This window comes from Rhineura floridana, chromosome 4, assembly GCF_030035675.1.
Source record: "Rhineura floridana isolate rRhiFlo1 chromosome 4, rRhiFlo1.hap2, whole genome shotgun sequence".
In the NCBI taxonomy this organism is placed as follows: Eukaryota; Metazoa; Chordata; class Lepidosauria; order Squamata; family Rhineuridae; genus Rhineura; species Rhineura floridana.
Window position 1 is genome coordinate 50,751,146 of NC_084483.1, and position 23,282 is coordinate 50,774,427.

At 40.8% G+C, this 23,282-nt stretch overlaps 1 protein-coding gene across 27 annotated transcripts in view; it reads right to left on the reverse strand.

The window, feature by feature from the left end:
* DST (dystonin) overlaps window positions 1-23,282 on the reverse strand; it is a 467,794-nt gene that overhangs the window by 317,521 nt on the left and 126,991 nt on the right. For all 27 annotated transcript variants that reach the window (XM_061623014.1, XM_061623016.1, XM_061623029.1 and 24 more), the window contains one exon: window positions 12,095-12,156. In XM_061623014.1, coding sequence (XP_061478998.1) covers window positions 12,095-12,156 — 62 coding nt within the window. The remainder of the gene's footprint in view (window positions 1-12,094; window positions 12,157-23,282) is intronic.

Genomic DNA, 23,282 nt, shown 5'->3' on the forward strand with positions numbered 1-23,282 from the left:
GAACACCTCTTCTGTACAAAGGTTTTTTATTATGAGAAGTTGTAAATGATGTTACAACCTGAGTTAGCATTTTAACAAGGAATAATATCAGACGTACATTCTAATTATGTTGATAACAAATCAGAACAAGCCCACTAATTACCCTTGATGATAATTTCTATGGCTCCCCCACAAAATGGGCTCTTACAGTAAATGCAAATTAATACAATTTCATTTCTTGTATCTCTGTTTATGTTTATTATGAGTTCCAAAAGAAGCTATATTCCCAAGGAAACGCACTGACAAATATCACCATTAAATTAGAAGGGAGTGAAGGCTGGTTTACTCCTATGGAATGTGATCCTAAGAATCTCTGCCCCCATTAAAGAGTTATTTATTAAATTTCTATCCCACCCTTCATCCAAAAGGATTGCATGGCAGCAAACAAAAAGTCAAAATAACAGCAATTTTTCAACAAAAAATTGTCTTAAAGATAACTAAAAATCAGCAGAGTAGCCTCACATTGTACCAAGACCTTTTAATAGTATAAGACAAGGGCAGGACATTTTTTGATCTGAGGGCCATATTCACCCTCAGCCAGCACTCTGGGGGCCACATGTCAGCAGTTAGTGTGGCCACCACACCCTCTTCTATGCACACACACATGTAGGACACAACAGGTATCCATACCCCCTCCCCAGCGTATCCATGCAGATCTGCTAAGGGGAGTAATTGCCCCTTCCCCATTCATCAAATGATAAATCTGATGGGGGGGAGCTATATTCATCCCCACCAGGGTGCAGGGCTGGGTGGAAAGGTATAAACCTCTCTACCCACCTCAGTACTGTGTATCCTTTAATTCCCCCCCCTTTTTGCTACTGCTGCCCAAATCAGTGGGGTTCTTGTGGGCAGAGGGAGAAAAAAATTGCTTGAGATGGCTGAGCACAAAAGCTCTAGAGTAGCCCAAACCCTGTCCTGAAGCAGAATACATGTACAGTGTTGATATGTTGGTAATGTGACACAGAGAAACACAAAGGTACAGTTTACAAAATCCCCTGCACATTTCTCAAAATGCTATTTAACTCAGGCAGGAAAAAAATCTGTTTTCTTAACCAATACAAAATTGATATAAGGCCAGAGAACTGTTATAATCAAACAACCTGCCACTGCCCCGACCAGTGTAACATAATGTAACTATTACGGGGGCCTATAATACTGTATGCTATAGCATGAGAACACTTATGTGGCATGTATTGAAAAAACCTGGCTGGATAAGGGTGGAGGCGATGACCTCTCATTTGTTTACAGTCCATTTTCTGTATAGCACCAGGCAAGGTTTGATGGGCAAGGAGGTGGAATTGCCACAGTCAATTGGAATCCCATCTGTTTTTCAAGTTCTTGGTCTAACAGAGTCCCAATTCTGTGTGCTTATACTAGAGATGTGAAGGCCCGGAAAAAATCTGGGAAAAATGTTTTTTCTGTTTTTTTCCAAAAAGTTGGAAAAATGAAGAAAAATGGATTATGGAATGTTTTATTTTAGCATGATGAATAAAATGTTTCATTGAATCTTGCCCCCCCCTTTTCTCAGTTCTTTTTATGAGAATGGATACTTTATGTCTGCTTGACACTGTGGAGGACTAGCGGAGACATAAATAATTTTCTTTGTTATTAATGTTGATGGTTTCTTCTGTTTTTTTTTAATTGTTTTTTGCCTACTCTTCATAAAGTGGCAAAACAAAACAGGTTCCTTACAGTTCAGGTGTTGCTTACAGTTCAGGATCTTGTAGATCCATTCTTACAAAAAAAAGTAAAAAATTTAAGAAGTAAATTCAATTTGTAATACTGTAATCATTTGCATAAAATGTACTTTTAATATACCAAATGTGATAATGTAATGCCAAACCAACTTGTATATAATTACATTTGATGTTCCTGAAGTAACGAAGCAGCTTTCAATCTGTAAAAGGTGATAATGTTGCATTTTTTTTTCAATTTTTCCAAAACTTTCCATTTTTTTCTGGGGGGAAACGGAAAAAACTGTTTTCTTCCATGGCTTCAAAATTTCCAGAAATTTTACATCTCTAGCTTATACCAGGTATTGGGCTTTCAGGATAAACTGGAGATTCAGTTGGCATACTGTCTACCCTGCTGCTGCCCAGCAGTCTTCCTGGGTGAACTGACAGAGGTAGTGTTGGGTGGGGTCATCTAGCAAATTGGGCTGAGGTGTAAACAGTATACTGAGGTAATCTAGCACTAGCTCGCTTGCTCTCACTCTCATTTTCACCTGATCCTACCAAGGAAGCTAAAACCCTGAACCATTACCTGCAGAATGTGAGACACAGGATATAGGTGAACAAACTGACATTTAATGCAGATAAAGGCAGAAGTGCTATTGTCTGGGGAAACTGCAGATTGGTCTTGATGATACAGTTTGTCTTGGATTAAAATACTGTGAACAATATTTCAAACCAATGTATTACAGACCACCAACCTGAAATATGTTTCCCATTTGCATTTTTTTTAAATATGAAGAGTGGGAAAACTTAAATTACTGTGACAACCCCTTGGCAATTTGAATCTCATTGAATAATTATTACTCCTGATAATAACCTAATGAATATGCAGTGCCTAACCACCCAAACCAAACAGCTACCTATTTGAATTATTTTCTACACAGCAATCTTATTTTCCAGATAATTACACTGTGGATATTGAAGGATTATCAAGTACAGTTTAGAATTGTTTGTCTAATTGCCCTAATATAAAGCTATAGTTGTTTAGCACTGGAGCTGTTTGTATGTTCAGAGAACTGGGAGATTTTTTCAAAAAATGGTATCAAAGTGCTGACATTATTTTCCACTCTCTACCCTTGTTTGAGTGTCTCAAATTGTGTATTTTAGTTTCTAAACTGTCAGACTTCAAAGAAGATTGTGGGGTAAAAAGATGTTTTAGATCAGCCTTTCCCAACCTTTGGGTCTTCAGATACTGTTGAACTACAACTCCCATCAGCCCCAGCCAGCATGGCCAATGGTCAGGAATGATGGGAATTATAGTCCAGCAACACCTAGGGACCCAAAGGTTGGGAAAGGGTGTTTTAGATGATGCACACACTAACAAAGAATTCAAGACAAAGTAACAAGAATGTATATCAATAGGACAGGTTTCTGGGCTTCACCATACTTTTCATAGTCAAGATCCCAAAGCACAGGCCTGGTTAGGGGCCTCAGTAAACATCTCAAAAGGGGGGCATATCAACTGGAAGGGAGCTCCTTTTAATGAGGCCTTTTTTTAAAGGTGAAACTGACCAGGTTTGCTTTGCTATGAATCAACTTTCAAACCTGAGCCTTTGCTTTAAGGTGAAACTGATCAGGCTGCATCTGTGCTTTGCAATGGATAAACTGACAAGTCTGTGCCTTTGCTTTAAGGCGAAACTAAACAGTCTGTGTCTTTGCTTTGCTATGGATAAACTTTCAAGCCTGTGCCTTTGCTTTGCTAGGGTGAAACTGAAAATCCTGTGTGTTTGCTTTGCACTAAAGAGATCTCTTACTTTCCCCCAGGGCTGGGGAGGGAAGGATCCTATACGATTCAGAGGAGGAGGAGGAGAAGAGGGGGAAGGAGGAGGACTGGGTGAGTGCTGGGTAGACACCCTTTAAAGTCCCTGTTGAAGCTACCCCCATCATCTATGAGCGGGCGTAGGAACCTATCCTTATTCTTTCCATGTTATTCCTACTTCTGGTACCAAAGTTTCTGTTAAAGAAGTAATGTCCAGGAATGCATCTACTTTGTTAACTGAGGTATTACTGTACATGATATAGACCTACATGGAGGCACCAGTCCATATAAATCACTGCAGGTTGAAAGCCTGTTGGCATCCCACACATTGCAATGAATGATCCAGGCCACTGAAAAATAGGAGCACCACCAGTAAGAACAACCAAAATGTCAAGTCAGGAGAGGGAAGTTTGCCCTAGCACCTGCCCAAGTTCTGTGGCCTCCCAGAGTCCCATTCATGTCAGATGGGGAAAAAAACAAATTTGCAAGCAACCCTAATGAGAAAAGGAGTCCAAGATGGGTCGGAGTTTCTAAAAAAGGAAATTCTAAAAGCTCAATGGCAAGCAATTCCAACAAGGAAAAAAGGGGGGAAACAGCAGAAGCCAATGTGGCTTCACAAAAAGCTTAGAGATGACCTGAAAACAAAAAAGGACACATACGGGAAGTGTAAAGAAGGTCAGGCCACAAAGGAAGAGTACAGGCAGGTATCATGGAATTGCAGAGATGACGTCAGGAAGGCTAAAGCCGAGAATGACCTGAGGTTAGCGAGAGATGCTAAAAGCAACAAAAAGCTTTCTTCAGGTACGTCCATAGTAAAAGACAGAGAAAAGAAATGGTGGCACAGCAACTCAATGAGGATGGCAAAATGATAACAGATGACAAAGAAAAGGCAGAATTCCTCAATTCCTACTTTGGCTCAGTCTTCTCCCAAAAAAGGGTCTATCACCCTCCCAAGAAACATGTAATGGAAGGGGAAAGATTGGAGCTTGAGATTGATAGACAAATGGTCACAGAATACCTAATCACTTTGAATGAGTTCAAATCAGCATCCTAGAGTATTGAAGGAACTGGCTGAAGAACTCTCAGAACAGCTCTCTATTATCTTTGTGAAATCATGGAGGACTGGTGAAGTGCCAGATCACTGGAGGAGAGCTAATGTTATCCCTATCTTCCAAAAGGGTAAAAAGGAGGAACCGGGGAACTACAGACCGGTCAGCCTAACATCAATCCCTGGAAAAATTCTGGAGCAGATTATAAAGCAGTCAATCTGTAAGCACCTTGAAAGCAATGAAGTGATTACTAGGAGCCAACATGTATTTATGAAGAACAAATCCTGCCAAACTAATCTTATCTCATTTTTTGATCAGGTAACCTCCCTGGTAGACTGTGGGAATGCTGTGGACATAATATATCTCGACTTCAGCAAAGCTTTTGACAAAGTGCCCCATGATATTCTGATTAGCAAGCTAGCTAAATGTGGGCTGGATGGAACAACTATTAGATGGATCCACAATTGGCTCCAGAATCGTACTCAAAGAGTGCTTATCAATGGTTCCTTCTCAAACTGGGCAGAAGTAACGAGTGGGTTACCACAGGGCTCGGTCCTGGGCCCAGTGCTCTTTAACATTTTTATTAACGACTTGGATGAGGAGGTACAAAGCATGCTTATCAAATTTGCAGATGATACAAAATTGGGGGGCATAGCTAATACCGTGGAAGACAGAAACAAAATTCAAAGGGACCTTGACAGGCTGGAGCATTGGGCTGAAAACAACAGAATGAAATTCAACAGGGATAAATGCAAAGTTCTACACTTAGGAAAAAGAAACCAAATGCCCAGTTATAAGATGGGGGATACTTGGCTCAGCAATACGACATGTGAGAAGGATCTTGGAATTGTCGTTGATCACAAGCTGAATATGAGCCAACAGTGTGATGTGGCTGCAAAAAAGACAAATGCTATTTTGGGCTGCATTAGCAGAAGTATAGTTTCCAAATCGCGTGAAGTACTAGTTCCCCTCTAATTCAGCACTGGTTAGGCCTCATCTTGAATACTGCATCCAGTTCTGGTCTCCACACTTCAAGAACGATGCAGACAACCTGGTTCAGAGGAGGGCAACAAAGATGATCAGGGGACTGGAAACAAAGCCCTATGAGGAGAGACTGAAAGAAAGGGGCATGTTTAGCCTGGAGAAGAGAAGACTGAGGGGAGATATGATAGTGCTCTTCAACTACATGAAAGGTTGTCACATAGAGGAGGGCCGGGATCTTTTCTTGATCGTCCCACAGTGCAAGACACGGAATAATGGGCTCAAGTTGCAGGAAGCCAGATTTTGACTGGACATCAGGAAAAACGTCCTAACTGTTAGCGCCATACAACAATGGAACCAATTACCTAGAGAGGTAGTGGGCTCTCCGACACTGGAGGCATTCAAGAGGCAGCTGGACAGCCATCTGTTGGGAATGCTTTGATTTGGATTCCTGCATTGAGAAGGGGGTTGGACTCGATGGCCTTGTAGGCCCCTTCCAACTCTACTATTCTATGATTCTAAGTGTGCAAAAATACTTTATTGCTGCTGCTTAACATTTCATTGCAGGCTTGGCATGCATACCAATTGGAACTGGCAGACAAGACAAGCTTGGCAACTAATCTGCCAGTGAGATCCTTAGGATCTCCAGGGCAGGCTGAGGAAATTTGTTAGATCCTTCACAATTTACTGTGGGAATCTGGGAACTAAGCTATGTGCTGCCTGAGGCAGGCAGACTTGTGCAACATTCATAGCCAGCTGGGTGTGGGAAGATTGACAGCTTAGCTGGAACAAGGATGCCAGCCTTTAGGGGGAAAGAGGCTATCATTTGATTTCATAGCTGGAGGAGAGGCAGAGAGACTTTGTCAAAATTAAAGCAGAAACATTTAACCAGCTAAAAGGGTGCACAAAACAATAATGGCAAATTCACATAACTGAGAATATTGATTTTTGAGCATATTCCAGAACGTATTGACTTTCTTGGAACTGTGCAGCAGCTGCTGCTGCTGCAGACTCTTAATATTTTCCATACAACCTTTGAAGCATTGTGCCAGGGTATATATTTATAATAAAGTGAGAGTGTGTGAAGGTTCCCAAAATCCTGTCCACTCTCCAATACTCCATCACGCTTCAGTGGAGCAAAGAAACAGAACCTGGGATGGAATAAGGAGATGAAGGGGTGGGGCTATGTAAATAGCAATCAGTTGGGCTCACCAGGTCCCAGGAGCAAGTTTAAATCACACTCCAGTGGTGTCCCTGGTGGCACAGTCTTTCTTTCTCATGTGTAAATGAATGATTGCTAGTTATTTATATGAGTTAAAGTAAAGGGCTACACTTGAGGGCAATGTCACAGAGAAATGAAAAACTACCCTACCTACTATATGGCTCAGCCCTGATGGCAGAATGTAGCAACATGCACAAGGTCTTTAAATGGAGTCAGGGCAAGGCATTATTATTATTATTATTATTATTATTATATTTATATTTATTAGTCGCCCATCTGGCTGGCTGACATAAGCCCTGCTCCCAGACATGCAGACTATTCTTCAGACCTTCCTGCATTTAGTGCAAAGATCTGAAGAGGGTCTTTGCCCATATTCTGTTGAACATGCTTTGAAATTCTCCCTACAATTGGATACGACTCTCTAGAAACTTACTTCAGACCTTCATATTTAAAGAGTTCACATGTCCAAGGATGTCGGGGTGTCTTGCATATGTGCCCCTGTCAAAGTCTCAATTTTAAGATCTCGCATGTTCAGGTGAATGCCTGAACACAGCTACATTCAGGAGTCTTTACCCTTCCCCTCCATATACATCTAATCTAGGTGTTGCCAACCTTTTTGGACCAGAGGGCACATTTCAAATTTTGAGAGTTCTGGGGGCACCAGTCACAAAATGACTGCCTTAGGGGCATGGCATAACACGAAAGGACTGCCATGGGGGACATGACGTAACACACAATTTGAGAGTAGTCACAGTGAAGTTTTCCCCATAATTGTATTTCAATACTACAAAAGGCTTGAACTGTTGAATTTCTGCTTACCTTACAATGCCAACCCTAAACCAAAGCCTAGGCTGTCATCCTGTACCTACTTATTAAACACAAAGAGACTTACTTCTGAGTAGACATGTATACCATTGTCCTGTAAGTTAATTATACAATGAATTATTTGAGTCGCTGGTCTTTAGCTCTTGTAAAGCAGGATACATGCTTCCATCTCTAAACAGAAAGATGCCTGTACATTTGCTCCATAGCTTTCTTTCTAGGAGGGCTAGAGACTTACTTTAAAAAAAAAATACCTGCAACCAACGGGTGGTGGGTTGGTGATGCCTGATCTAATTCATCATAATGATGAGCATTTTGAGAAAGGGTGATTGGGGCTGATGTTTTTAATCTCTGCTTGCCAAACTACAGCATTTCATTAGTTTTTATATTAGTGTTAATGTTTGCTTTGTGATATTGTATATACACTGCCCTGGGTTCCCTCTGAGAGGAAGGGCTGGGTAAAAATGTAGCAAATAATTTTGCTAGTTAAGGAGATAATAAATGGTATAATTACAGTTCTCTTGTTCCCCTCTAGTTAAAACTTTGTCATCTCCCCCTCCACTGGATGCCAATTTCAATCAAAATGATTAACAGAAGCAATTCAACCATTCCCCTCCTTTATACCCTGCCATCCCACTAATAGTTTTAAATTAGTTTTAAACTGAAAAGGATCCTGAACTATTTTAACAACTGCCTGGCTCTAACAAAACCAAAAGTCCAATCAGTCACTCCACAAATCCATAATGAATATTAGTGATTTATTAGGTAAAAGAATAACAGAGGTAAGGACCCCGTGGCCCTCCAGATGTTGCTGGGCTCCAACTCCCATAGTCCCTGACCAGTGGCCATGCTGGCTGGGGTTAAGGAAGCTGGAGTCCAAGAACACCTGGGAGTCATAGGGTCCCCATCTGTCTTATAGGAACAAGGACTGCCCCCATCTCTGCTATAGCTTTTACAAAATGAAGTGTTAGAAATTGTTTTCCAGATTTTGATTGTCAATAACTAATGGAGATAGAAAGAAGAGCCTAACAGAGTACATTGTTAAGAGCACAATATAGGCTAGATATATATATACAGAGAGAGAGAGAGAGAGAGCATGAGAAAGAAAACAAAGCAACTTCTCCTCTGTTTTCTTCTTCCTTTAATATACCTATCTTCAAGTCGCCAGTTAAATATTAACATGTTGTTCCAGCTGATGTGTGCCTATGTACATGAACGGCTTCCCAAAGCACCTTTTAGCTTCCATTTTAATTGAGTGATACCACATCTGAGGTCCCTGCTGTGTACTGTTGCCATCTAAGACCTGAGGCAAACAGAGAGGCCACAGCAGGAGGGATCTGCATATGTACATGCCCTCCATGTTTTGGTGGTGCTTCCTTTGATCCTTTCTGCAACTATCAAGATATCTGCTTTGCCTCTTGCAGTGATGCTGTTGCATTTTAAAACGGTAACATATTTTTTATTCAGGTCTTTGTCTCCTTGTGTGCAGAAGTAAATATTTCCATCTCCTTCCATCCCAAAGAAAATCTGCATTAGATTTAAGCTGCTGAGGGATCCCATGGCAACATAACCACACTATCTGGTTTCTGAAGTATTATATTGTTGGTCCATATGATAGCAGCTACATGATACAAGGACTTTAGTGCAGATGGCGCTATTTCCTCACTCTTGTTCAGTTTTCTTGTCTAAAGCAATTAGGTGCTAAAACAAGCATCCATCCCGCTTCTCAAGAGAAAAGAAACAGAGAAGTTGGGAAGCTGAATACAATGGGGCTTCCCTGCCATCACCACAGCATTACTTTAAAGCCAATCACTGTATTGGTCTTTTTCTGAACTGGCATGTTAACTTCTTCCACAGTGGAAACATTGGTAATCTGCACTCTCCACAAGAATGACTGTATGAGGAAAGGGGAGATGCACACAGATCTCCCATAAAGGCTTGTTGTTCTGTGTTCCAGATGGGAATCCACCCATGAGCGCTGCCCAGAAGCAAGATTAAATTCTGCCTCTCATATTTAGGATTGTAATCCCTGGGTTATGTTAATAAAATCTATTGCTAACTCAAATACATTTAATAAATTGTATCCAAGTAACTCCTACAAATTTGGTTACTTAGAACTGTTATAGTACAGAGCTCCTGATTATCCATTACATTTTCCATTGTTGCTGTTGTTGTTGCTGTTGTTAAGACTGCCCTTCAACCAAGGTTCCTGGAACAGGCCTTCATTGGAATTTACATTTCACCTTGGTCCTATTTACTGTTGACAGTTCAAGATTCTTATATTTTACCTGCTGTCTGAAATTGTAATTCTAGTTCACTTATTCACTCTACATGAGTTTGTCACTTCCAGTCATACTATTTTGTATTCCCTGTTTCCAACACACACACACACACACACACACTTCTGTCAAGCTATATAAAAGAGCTGTGAAGGAATTATATGGTGTTTATTAAACATCTGAGTTTGCAGCACAGATTTTTTTATGCTTTGTACTTATAGAATCCCAGGCAACACATTAACTCAGTGCAAATTGTCTGCATGCTGATGGTACTGATTATTTCTTGAGCACATATTCTGGCACCAAAATCCAAAGTCTCATGCTTTCCCATTCATTTCTGGAGGTGAGATGGGGTAGTTCCACTGGTGCCTAATTATTAAACAGCACTCCCTTCTTCAAACAAAGCACTTTTTGATTAAATATTTTCCTTAACACAATTATAATAATGTTCTATCCAATGCACATAATGTATAATGTAATTTCAATCAGTAATTATCATTTCGAGCAAACGCATACATGTCTTGCTTAACATATTTCATACTCCAAGTCCCCGAGTCATGCATAATTAGTGCACTGTATTGTTTATGGCATCAGCAACTTCTGAGAATGTGATACAATCATCAGGTTCAAACATGGACTTGTGAAACTAATTTTGCTACTTTAACTTATTCCAAAAAGCCAGAAAGAATACATAAATAAATAAACCCAGAATGCACATTAAAGAGCCATTTTCATGTTATAATTACTTAATCAGTAAAGACCTTTTGTCTTCGTATGCAAAAACGCACAACTGGAACCACCAATTACAAATGAGGGAAATGCAAGTCTTCTAAATAACACAGTGTATAATAATGTGGCGCATTAAATATTGGACAATCTCTGCAATTTTCTGTATGTATACTAATATAAGAACCAGCCACTCCTGTTGGGATTAATGGCACAGTTCATAAGAGAAGCCAAGAGAAGAACAAGCCAACGTTTTTTCCAAATCTTAATCCGCATGCAGCAGTACTGTACAGATAACAAGGAACAGCTTGCTGAATAATGTATCAATTAATTTTAAAGCCTTCAGCTGTTTTTATCTGGTAAAATCATCCTGCATGTTAATACCTCTCAAGGACAAATAATAAAATATTAATCATACATTATGCTAATCAAGAGTTAATTGCAAACAGTCCACACCAAAGAGAATGAATTAATATATTAACAATATTAGCCTGCTATTAATATAGAGGAATAATTAAATTACTTTAACATTCCTAATTTGAGTACCATCAAGGAGACCAATGGCTGAGCATATTTAATTAAGAACATATATCTACTGTATCTATAATCTGACATGGCTTTCTACTTTACTCATTGACTCACTGCTCACTTCTAGAAGCCATAATATTTTTGGTGGGGAAGGAACTCTTCCAAAGACCATTGCTCTAGTGAAAGTACACTTAGGCTCCAATCTTAACTCCACTGTGGGTAAGCCCCAATGAATCCAATAGAACTTACTTCTGAGTAGACATCATTAGGATTGCTGTTAGGCTGCAATCCTATACAGGCTTACCCAAGACGACATCCCATTGAACCCAGTGTGAATTACTTCTGAACAGACATTAATAATCCTATTAAGGTTATTAAGGTTGTGTTTTTCCTTCAATTATAGTTCTTATAAGGGACACTTTCAGCAAAAAAACCTCAACCAGTTGTAAGACCAGGGGTATCCTTAATCAGATCATGTTACGGTTTCAAAATGATTTTCTATTTCTCTTTTTAATGTATTTCTTAAATAAGTATATATGAAAAGATTTAGAACTAACCAACCAGAACTAACCATGTGGTAAATATGGGGAAGTCTGTCTGCTTTTAAAATATATGTTAAAGTATGCTACATTACAGCAATCATGCTTGGCTTTGTCTAAATCCCATGGGGGCATGGGATTTTTATCTTAGCTAAAAGGGGGAACATGTTTAAAAATGTTGGGAAACACTAGATTAGACTGTTATGTATTAACACAGTTCATCCATTAGCACCAGAAATAGAAGAAAGCGTGAAGCATTATTTTTATATATAATTTAAAGTAAAAAATAAATCATGAAAGGGAAATGCCCACAAGATCTTCACTTGAAAATGTTACCAAGTTCCACTCAACCCCCAGATCATTCCTGCACAACTACAACAGATGTTATGATCCCATTAAGCATGCTTGTAAACTGACCTTCATAAGGTGCTGGTTTATCCATTTTGTGAATGTTTTCTTTTGTACTTTGTCCCTTTCATCTGTAAAAAAGAAGAAAAAGATCTCGTTACTTCTAAAAACAGTACTATTTTTTGGGGGGGGGTATTATGTTAAAAATTCACACATTGCTTGAAGAGAAAAGATAAGGTGAAGATGCAATTAATTATTACAAGCTTACTTAAAACATCTGTTACAACAAACTATCAGAGAACCGGCTGTTAAATAGAACAAGGGGGAAGAAGAAATGAGAACCAAAAATGCTGATGAATAGGGGAGGGACATTCTGTTGTACAGGGAAGGATGCCAACAAACACACATCCAATGTGTGTAGAACTCAGCAGCCTATCAGATTATTTATTTATACCAGGGATCACCAACATGATGTCCTCCAGAGGTTGTTGAACTCCATCAGCCCCAGTCAGCACGGCCAATGGTCAAGGATGATGGGACTTGTAATCCAACAACATCTGGAGGGCACCATGTTGGTTACATATATATATTATTAAAATAATGTATATCCTTTTCTATCACTTCTGATATTTAAGGCAATAAACAACACAGACAATAAAATATTCAATTAAAAATACAAACATAAAAAGATCCAAACCTCCCCCTCCCCACCCAATACATAAAGCACTGCTGGGATATTTTAACAATACTGCCAGCCAGCAAGCAAGCTATGGCTACTCACAAAAACTCTGCCAAAGGGGGCAAGTGGTAGCCATGTGCTGAAATGACTTGGCAGGTTACCGTGGAGAGGGTGTCCTACAGATGGTGGAAGAGTGTTATGGAAGATAACGTGTTGCTTTTATGGGAAAAAAATGATGGCCCAGGTGTGGGTGACCAGAGGACAAAGAAGGAAATACATTTTTAACTGAGGTTGGTTTTGCTTTCTTGCATATATTAACAGGACTGAGTAGTTGCATGCACTGCCAAACACATATGGATCATGACAGCAAGGACTTATAACCTGAAAAGAGGACATTAGAATACAGTCAATATTTGATAATGCCATTTGTTGTGCAGTTCTACAAAGACACAGAAATGGACCTCTGATCATAAACGAAAGTGTGCACATACCCATGGGGCCTAAGGCTACTTATGGCTGTAGAAGAGAACAACTAGTACTCTGACTATGTTTCTCAGTGCAATTAAATGTAGATAGATGAAATAATATTGCAATGCCAGCAAGCAACAGCCACCTGGCTCTTGTCAAAAGGAGCCACAGACCAGGACATCAGACTACAAACACAAGCACACAAAACCCTTTCAACTGCTGCTCCTCATGGATGTACCTTTCAAACCTGGTCCCAAGCTGCTTTTTCCCACTTGCAGTCTCTTAAGAATTGTCTGGTTTTTTTCTTTAGCTTCTTATAGAACATTGGAAGGCTGCTTTTGTGGCCTGGCAGTTTTACCACCAGCTAGCCCCTGCGTCCATCTGCAGCTCTTGCTGCCCCCTATCTCTAGAGCATTAGTCTCCAAATGGTGGGCTGGGATCCACTACCAGGCCATGGCCGGTCACAACAACAGCCTACAAATACATGGTGAAAAATGAAGAAATGGGTCCCTCAATGCATTGTTGGGTTAAAGGTGGATCCTGAGTCTGAAAATGTTGAAGACCAATGCTCTAGAGCAGCCTTTCGCAACCAGTGTGCCTCCAGATGTTGTTGGACCACAACTCCCATCTTCCTGACCATTGGCAATGCTGGCTGAGGCTGATGGGAGTTGTGGTCCAACATCTGGAGGCACACTGGTTGCGAAAGGCTGCTCTAGAGGGACTAATGCTCTACAGAGAACAGCCTAGAACATGGACTATAGTGTAAATTGCCAGGGAGCAGAAGAGACTGCTGCAAACATCTCATCCCTAATATACTGAACATTTTTGTGAACTGTAACTGTTTGCAACTTTGGAAGCCAATGTTGACTGAAAAGATATGTCTTATAAATATATCGCATCAGCATCTCCAGTACAGCTGCAAAGCTGTAACCTAGAGATTGCACCTTTAATTTTAATTCTGTGATCAATTAGGAGATAAGGAAGCTTGGCTTTTCTCATCTACAACCTCCCCCCCTTCCAAAATCCTATTATCTTCTTCCCTTTCTGACCTGCTGTAACAAAGCTCCAGATCTGGAGTGGACTAAAGGATCCAGGGGGAGGGACAGGTAGGAGTTGCCTCATCTGCCATTTCCCTTTGCTGGATTTGACAGCAGAGTAAGGGTTAACTAATGCTAACCTTTAAGGCAGCCTTTCCCAACCGGTGTGCCTCCAGATGTTGTTGGACCACAACTCCCATCAGCCACAGCCACTGGCAATGCTGGCTGAGGCTGATGGGAGTTGTGGTCCAACAACATCTTGAGGTACACTGGTTGGGAAAGGCTGCTTTAAGGTACGCAACAGAACACTTGGAGTACGATGACAAAAAGGCAAATGAGTAGGTTTCGTCCATGTTAATTAAGATGTTTATAACAGAGATATTTAGAATTCATGATGTCCTATATTTCAAAGCATAAGCAAGCACTTTTGTGTTGGTAAAGGCAGGGTCCAGGGTGGCAGAATTACCCAAGAATGAAACTCAAAAGTGTCTTAGAACTAAGCTGAAATGCTGAGTAGTAATGTACTGGATTTTTTATTTTGTTTTTTTAGGCCCCTCTGAAAAAGGAATTATTTTTACAGAATATCTACAAATATTCTCCACCATTTTTTTTGTTGCAGCTGTCATTCCCCTCCCCCACTTTGCCCTGGAATCATACTATGCCTGGGGGACTGTGGAGGATACAAATCGGTGGCTGGGCTGCCAACAAAGACAAGTATTGTCTAGTATTGCCACTGCTGTCACTTGCTGCTGCTGCAGCAAAAACCAAAACCAAATCCAGAGAAAAAGAAATCATACTTCTGTTTCTTCTAATGTTTTGCCCCCTTCTCAAGAAATTGTTGGAAAATTTCATCACCCCCACACCAACAAAACTCTCCATTACACTGCCAGCAAGCAGAGAAAAGAGAATAGAGAGGTCATTTTCATTCAGTCCAGAAATATTTTCAACATCAGAAGTCATTTTTAGGTGTGCTGCAGAAATTAACTTTGCTTCTTCCAGGTTACATCACTTTCCTACTTCATCTTTTTTACAATATGCCTCTTACTGCAAACGTGTTATACTTAGGACAGCACTGCCATGACAACAGTAAAAAGCAAATGGTGATATCCAACTAAGTCATAGAGTGGACCCACAGAAATGAGTGGGCTCAAGTTTGACTAATGTTGATTTATGACTAATGCTGGGTACCACACAAAGACGTTATTTGGGAACTTTAGGGCAGGCTGCCGTGAGCCCTGCCAGCCAGGGGAGGACAGGCAAGGGCGAGACAGAGGATGAGGATGTGGACTGGGACTAATCACATGGGGAGGGGTCCAGCGGCGGAACAAACCTAGAGGGCGCCCTGACCCATCTTTGATACTACAGCCCCTGCAACTCAAGGCTCCCCTGAGGGAGCTTGTCCTGATCCGCCAGCCACTTCCTGGTCAGGCACACCTCCACTTCCCATTCTTGAACTGACAGTTAACAGCGCCCCTCCATCGGAGGGGGAAGATGAGACTGGCTGAGGCTCCACCTTCGTCCCATACTCGAAGAGGCCTGAGGCGAGAAATTCAACAGACCCAACTAAGGAGGCATCTCCATTTGTGTGTGCACTCCCAACCTACTTAAGTAGACTCAGGGTGGGGGGATATCAGTTGCTGAGTCAATGTCTTGGAGACGTGAAGTCATGCTTAGCTAGTGCTAGAGAGAAGCTAAGAATAGCTAGTTACATGTAGAGTTGCCAGATCTCCGGTTTTCTGCCGGAGTCTCCGGCAAAAGGGGGCCGTCTCAGGCCTCCGGCCATAGTTTCTTTGAAGACGTTGATCTCCGGCTTTTGAGTGTCTCCCTCAGGCACGCATGCGTGATTCATGCATGCGTATGCTGCTGAAGGCTCTTCCCGCCCACCCGCCTTTTCCCAGGCAGGCGCAGGCGCAGGAGGAGGAAGCAGCGTCTTCCCGCCCGCCTGCCTTTTCCCAGTGAGATGCAGGCGCAGGAGGAGGAAGCAGCGTCTGCAGTTGCCTCAAGAAGACAGAGGACGACGACTTCCGGGAAGGGTTGCTCTGCCTGTGCTGCCTCTGAGCCGAGCTCTTGTCTCAGAGGAAGCTTTTTCAGCTTCAAAATCAGTCAGAACGTCTTTTTTGACTGGTAAAGATTTTCTCCCGGTCAGGGAGAAACGTGAGATTAACCACAAAGCCTGTTTTTGTGGGGAGGACTGGATTTCATTTATTTATGAGAAAAGGTTCAAACTGCAATGTCGGACGGACTTTCATCAAGCTCTAGCTGATTATAGCGATACGTTTATCTTTTCTTCAAAGAAAAAACGGATTTTAACAGGCAAACAAGCATCCTTCTTTCTATTTTCTTTTTTCATTTGGCTTAAATTGGTGCAGTTAAAAAAGAGATTTGTCAATGAATCAGCTGTGAAGAATTCCTAGGTGAGTTATGGCTTTTCTCATTCACTTACAAAATTAAGGAGGAAAGAAATCGAAAAAGCTTATCTTTGCTTTTATCGCAAAAAGCTGTCCTGGAGGTGCATTCTAAAGATACCAACGGAAGAGGGATTTCTATTTCGAGGAGGGGGAAAAAACTTTTTTTGGTCTATTTCATTTTGACGAATCTGCTTGTTCACGACACCACTAATTGTCTTGATGTTGGGAACTAAGTTTGTTTTGTATTCCTGAACACATAGAGATAAGGCAGGCTGTACTGTCTACACTGATATCAGCAGCCTGGAATATTAACCCAATTGTGGCTGAAATAATTTTTGTTTCTGTGGTTGTAAGAATGGCAACCAGGAAAGTGATTAAGACCATGGAAGAAATTATGTTTCAGAAAATAATGGATGAGATTGAGATAACAAAACAAACCCTGAGACAGGGCAGACAGGAGATGAAAATTGAATTTAACAAAATGACACAGGAGCTTAAAGAAATAGGGGATTCTGTAAAAGAGGTGTTTGATGGGATTAGAGATGAAAAAAGAAAAATTAAAGGGAAGCCACAAGCCCTGGAGATTGGAACAAGTGTGAAATTGGAAAAAGATTTGGAGTTTATCGATCTTAGAAATAAAGTTTACTGCTTGGAATTCAAAGTTGGCTCTGAAGAAATTAATGAAGATTTTGGTGGTAAAGTTACCAATGCCTTGGATAATTTTCTGGACTGGAATGAAGTGATGGAGTTTGACATTGAAAAAATCTATGGAGTTGGTTACAGATATGTGACAGTGGAGAAACTCTTAAGAGATGAACCAGTGCATTTTGTAAAAAAGAAGAACAGAGATATGACTTTGCAGCAATATTTCAGTAACATATTCAGAATTCTTGACTGGAATGATGTGATGGGGCTTGTCATAGAAAAAAATCTATGGAATTAACTACAAATATGTGACAGAGCAGAGATGTACCCAGAACAGAGATGTGGCTTTACAACAATATTTCAGTAACATATTCAGAATTGATGGCAAGGACATATTTGTGATGGGGGAAATTCCCATCAGACTCTTGTTATATGACTATGGCTATGACAGCAAGATCATCATAAGATACTGATAATGGATGAATGGATACTGAAACCACTGGACTGAACATAATGGATGAATGGATACTGAAACCACTGGATTTAACAGGACTATTGAAGATGGAAGATGGAATTAATATTGAAAATGGAAGAATGGTTATGGAAATTATTGGACTTAACAGATTTGACGAGATGGATTAATCGATATGTTTATTTGGACTATGGTTATGACAACAAGATTATTATGGGATACTGATAATGGAAGAATGGCTACTGAAATTACTGGACTTAACAGGATTATTGAAGATGGAAGATGGAATTAATATAGATAATGGAAGAATGGCTATTGAAATTATTGGGCCTAACAGATTTGAATCAGATGGATTAAGCGACATGTTTATTTGGAGAAAAATTGAAAGATATATCTCTCAAGGAATTTTTGACTTTTTGTAGAAAGAATAAAATAATGTTTATGAGATTTGATGATTAATTAAGATAACTACTGGAGGAAAGTGATTCTATAATATAATTTTAGAGATAGAATTGTTATATATTGTAGACTTATAATTGATCTGCAACAAATCGGAAGTCAACATTTTATTTTGTTGTTTGCTTGTTTTTGTTTTGTTTTGTTTTTTGTTTTTGAAAATTTGAATAAAAATTAATGAAAAAAAAAAAGAAGACAGAGGACGACGATGACGTTCCTCCACCTGACTCAAGCGAGGCCTTCGGACCGCCACCGAGCCCGTCCAGCCACTGCCCCCACAGGGACCCCCCTACCACTTAAATAATTTTCTTCTGAAGATTCAACAAAAGTCAACCAGATTTTAACTCCCATTTATGAAAAGCTGAGATTCTTTGATTGTCATCTAGCCCCTGGATCTCTTCCAAGTTTAAAAGCACAAAAAATCTTTTAATGGAAGTGTGCATTTTAAGCAGACATTGTGCTCTCATACAATGAGAAGTGGCAGGGTTCAACATCCTTGAGTTGTTATGTGTCTCCAAGCTGACTACGACTTATGGCGACCCTACGAATCAGTGACCTCCAAGAGCATCTGTCATGAACCACCCTGTTCAGATCTTGTAACTTCAGGTCTGTGGCTTCCTTTATGGAATCAATCCATCTCTTGTTTGGCCTTCCTCTTTTTCTACTTCCTTCTGTTTTTCCCAGCATTATTATCTTTTCTAGTGAATCCTGTCTTCTCATGATGTGTCCAAAGTATGATAACCTCAGTTTCATCATTTTAGCTTCTAGTGACAGTTCTGGTTTAATTTGTTCTGACACCCAATTATTTGTCTGTTTTGCAGACCATGGTATCCGCAAAGCTCTCCTCCAACACCACATTTCAAATGAGTCGATTTTTCTCGGGGGGGGGAGGGCAGAGAGGTGCCGGGGCTGAAGCGGCCCAGAGATCACCAAGGTCGCCTGGCCCAGAAGGCGCTGGCGTTGAGGCTGGGTGGGGCGGCTTCAGGGGGAAACGGAGGCAGGCGCTCTGCACAGTGCACATGCTTATTGCTTAGGAGGAGGCGCTCTCTTCCTTTATTTTTATTTTTTTTCTTTTTCTTTTTCTGGTCCTCCCCTCTCTCCTGCTGCCTGTCGGTCCTATATAAGGCCTCGTAAAGTAGAAAGGCAATTGCTGCCTACACTCACCCTGCTTGTATGGCCATAAATATTAGGGGACACCCACTGTAGTAGCCAGCCAACACATAAAGTTGCAGTGCCTTATGGATAACTTTGTGGATGATCCCCAGTCAAGTCTTAGCAACAGCACAATGCTGACAGTCAGTTGCCAACTGCTTGCCTAGAATGCCCTCCCTTGTCCTTAACATGGCTGCAACCGTATCTACTCAGAAGTAAGTCCTATTGAGTTCTATGGGGCTTAGTTCCTTAATAAGCATCCTTACAGTTGCTGCCTTCAGGGGCATCCATCTGTGCTCCCATCTAACATCTCTGCAACACTGAGCTTCTTTCTTCCAATAATGGCCTGGCCTGAGGGCACGTAAACCCTTCTTGCCAGAAGCAAGTAAGCTAGATTAAATGTTCCCTAAAGGCGTTGAACTGTGACCTGGCAGACCAGGGTTTGAACCCCCACACAGCCATGAAGCTCACTGGGTGACCTTGGGCCAGTCACTGCCTCTCAGACTCAGAGGAAGGCAATAGTAAACCACCTCTGTCTGAATACTGCTTACCATGAAGACCCTATCTGGGATCAACTTGAAGGCAGTCCATTTCCATTTTGCATCACCCTAAGCTTGTGAGAAAGAATGACCTTGTCACTTCAGATGGACCTAGGAACACCCTATTTTAGGTAAGATTTCTATTTTAATCTCCAGAGAATTTTTTTTGAATGGTATGCTCCAAGCAACTGTGGTTGATACAATGTATCATGTTTAATGATGTCACTAGGGTCCGCCCCGTGACGTCACTAGGGCCCGCCCCCATTTTCTCAGGTTTTTGGATGGTTCCGACCTGGCAACCCTAGTTACATGAGGTGCTCTGCGCTGAAGCTGTTTATCACTTGAATAAAAAGAGAAAACACCAGTCTCTCAATTTCAGGCAGGATACATGCAGTCTTAGACACAAACTATCTGGAGTAAGCTTCACTGAACACAATGTGACTTATCTCCAAGTAAACATGTACAGTGGTAGTTCCCAAGCTTTTTCCCCATGGACCACTTAAAAATTGCTGGGGGTCTTGGCGGACTACTTCACTATTTTTCTGCCTGTTGTAGCAATTGTAACGTGCTGTGCTAAATGCGGTATGATTTTAAATTGTACTTTTATTGCTTCTTTTGTTTCTTATATATTGTATTTTATTGTGTTACAATTTGTATTCCACAAAATACAAATTGTAATACAAGAAATAAAAGAAGCAATAAAATTACAATTAGAATCAATATGAATACGGGAAGGAAGGGCGATTAGACAAACAGGCAGGCAGGCAGACAGATGGTGGTCCACTGCCGAGCCCCAGCTCTCTCTGGAAGGGCAGGGAGGAGGAAGGCATGAGCTGCAGACGCCTCAACTGCCAGAAGGCGCGGAAGATCCAGCTGTTGTTGTGTCTATTCCAGACATTAGGGAAAGGAGTGTGTTAGATGCGCCGCCAATTCCCACGGATGACCCAGCCCCCCTTGGGGACAGCGCTCAGCCTTCAACCATCCCAACGGATCAGTTAGGGGAGGATTCCAAAAGAGCAGTAACTCCTCCTTCACCAAGCCGTGAATTAGCAGTAACCCCCCCTTCGTCCCCCAGTAACTTAGAGACGCCTGACGCTTCTCAGCCCTCTACTTCCTGGACTGTTGATAAGGACCCTGTTTCCTCTGATGAGCCCATGGAGGCTCGCCCCCCCTCACCTCGCTCTTGGCGGCAGGAAAAGCGTACCAGACAGAGGGCGGGTGTGCGAAGGAGTGAGAGATTGTGCTCAAAAACTTCCCCTATATAAGTCTGCCGAGTATTGAGGGGGGTGTTGAGTCAACTTTCTTCTTACGTCGCAGAGCATGTCAAGAGTGTAGTTAGGGATTCCTAGTGAGTTAATGTAGGGTTTTCTATGAAGCGCACTGCTTTTGATGTATCCATTATTCTAATAAAACAAGATTTACTTGCACCAGCGTCTCAGTCTCCTGGTATCGACTCTGGATGGGACATCCACGAACCAGTTTGGAAACCCCTGACATATAGGATTGTACTCTACTTTCAACTAAAGTCAGAAGGCAAAAAGACTGAAGCTCATGAGACAGAATATGCTTGCTTTGGAAAAATATTAGAACCTGGAAGGTAACAGTGCATGAATGCTTTGCGAATTCTCTATGATGACAAGCAGTAAAATGGAGTAAAATCAGATGTGGCCACATGAAAACCAAGATGTAAACATATAACGCTGACAGGATCCAGCACATTCACAAACAACCATGAGCAACAGGACTAAAGTTCAGAGCTTTTTATAGCAAAAGTCTTTCAAACTACACACGCTCTGAAAAATAAAGTTTATAAAGTCAGACAACTGAAATAGTCCATAAAAAGCAAAGTATGCTCGCAATTCCAAAGACAAGTTCCACACATTTCCTTTCACAAAGCACAAATGGGTATTAGCAAAACATAAAAGACAGCATACATTACTAACCTATACAGCACATTAGTTCCACCAGTTTGGTATTCCATTCATGCTTGTGTCTATGGAGTTGCCCCATCATTCTAGGGGAGTGTGGTGGACTGTGCTGTTAATTTTCTTAAACTCTTCCACTTTCAAGCTATAAACTAGTTTTTCCTTTTGCTTGTGTATATGTAGGAAACAGAACACCTGTGTTGCCACAATAGCTCCTCCTGGTAGAAGGAAAACAGTAGGAACTCACCTTTCAAGGTAAACATTAGTAATCACCAGCCTGCTACAGCAAGCCAGATAATGGGTTTTTACATTGTATTTCACGAATGTTGCATAAAGTACTATTCTTAGTTTTTTCTTTATAAGTCACTTGAGTATTCATAGCTATGTTTTCTGGTATGCAGTCAGGAATTTTGTAAATGTTGCCCTATTTAATTAATATTCTAACAGGCAAAAAAACCTTGCAGTTTAAGAATGTACCTATAGCCCACAGCTATTTCTATCAAACTTTAAAAAGCAGGGAAATTGGGCAGCTATAGTGAATGCACCAGGGGAGCAGGAGACCTGACCTCCTCTCTGAGATATTGGACTGCCCTACAAATTGGTCAAAATGCAAACACCATTTGGGTTGGTCTTTCACAGTCCAATCCACTTGCTGTGTAGCTTGGAAAAATTTGGTAACATGTGCCTCTGAGCATATGGTGAGTGGTAGCAACACTTGCCATCTCCAAAGATAGAGAATTACATTTTTGTATGTTTGCTGGTGTTCTTACTTTGCTTCTTTCTTGTGTTATTAATGTTTCTACAGAGAATCTACACTAGAAAATTTTATTTCCCTCATTATTCATCCCAGAAATCTGTGTCAAATTTATTTTTATTAATTTCAAAGCCTTTTTTATTGGTCGGTGTCATATGATGGTGAAGACAGCCTTTTGTGTTTCAAATTGGAGGTTATGTTCTATTTCTATTTTGGGTGCATTAACAGTGGAATATGGACCTGCAGTTTGATGAAAAATCAGACTGATTCCAATATGTTGCTACTTCAGCAATGACTCTAGCTGTTGGAAAAAAGAGGATGCATGTTTTCAGCCTGCTATGTTTGAACCACTTCATTTAAGGCAAGGTGGACACAATCAATTAAAAACATTGAGCACACCTAGAATTTTGCTAGAATATATTTCACCTACCACTGTTTTATCTTGTGCAAATTGAGACACTCCTGAGGTCCACTGGAGACTATTCTGCAGAAGTCAGTGCCATTATTACACAATTATGTTTGGAGTTTTTTTAGTCTAAATTTTGCAAAGTGTTGCTGTACTTCACATATTCACAGAAACAGAAACAAAAGAAAATGATTTCCTATTGGAAACTTTACTAAAATTGTGAAGGAAATCAGACATATTCAAAGTGACCACCTATCAACTGTCTTAATAATGTTGCTTCCTCCCGGCTAAAACAAGATCAGCACAGCACATGTCT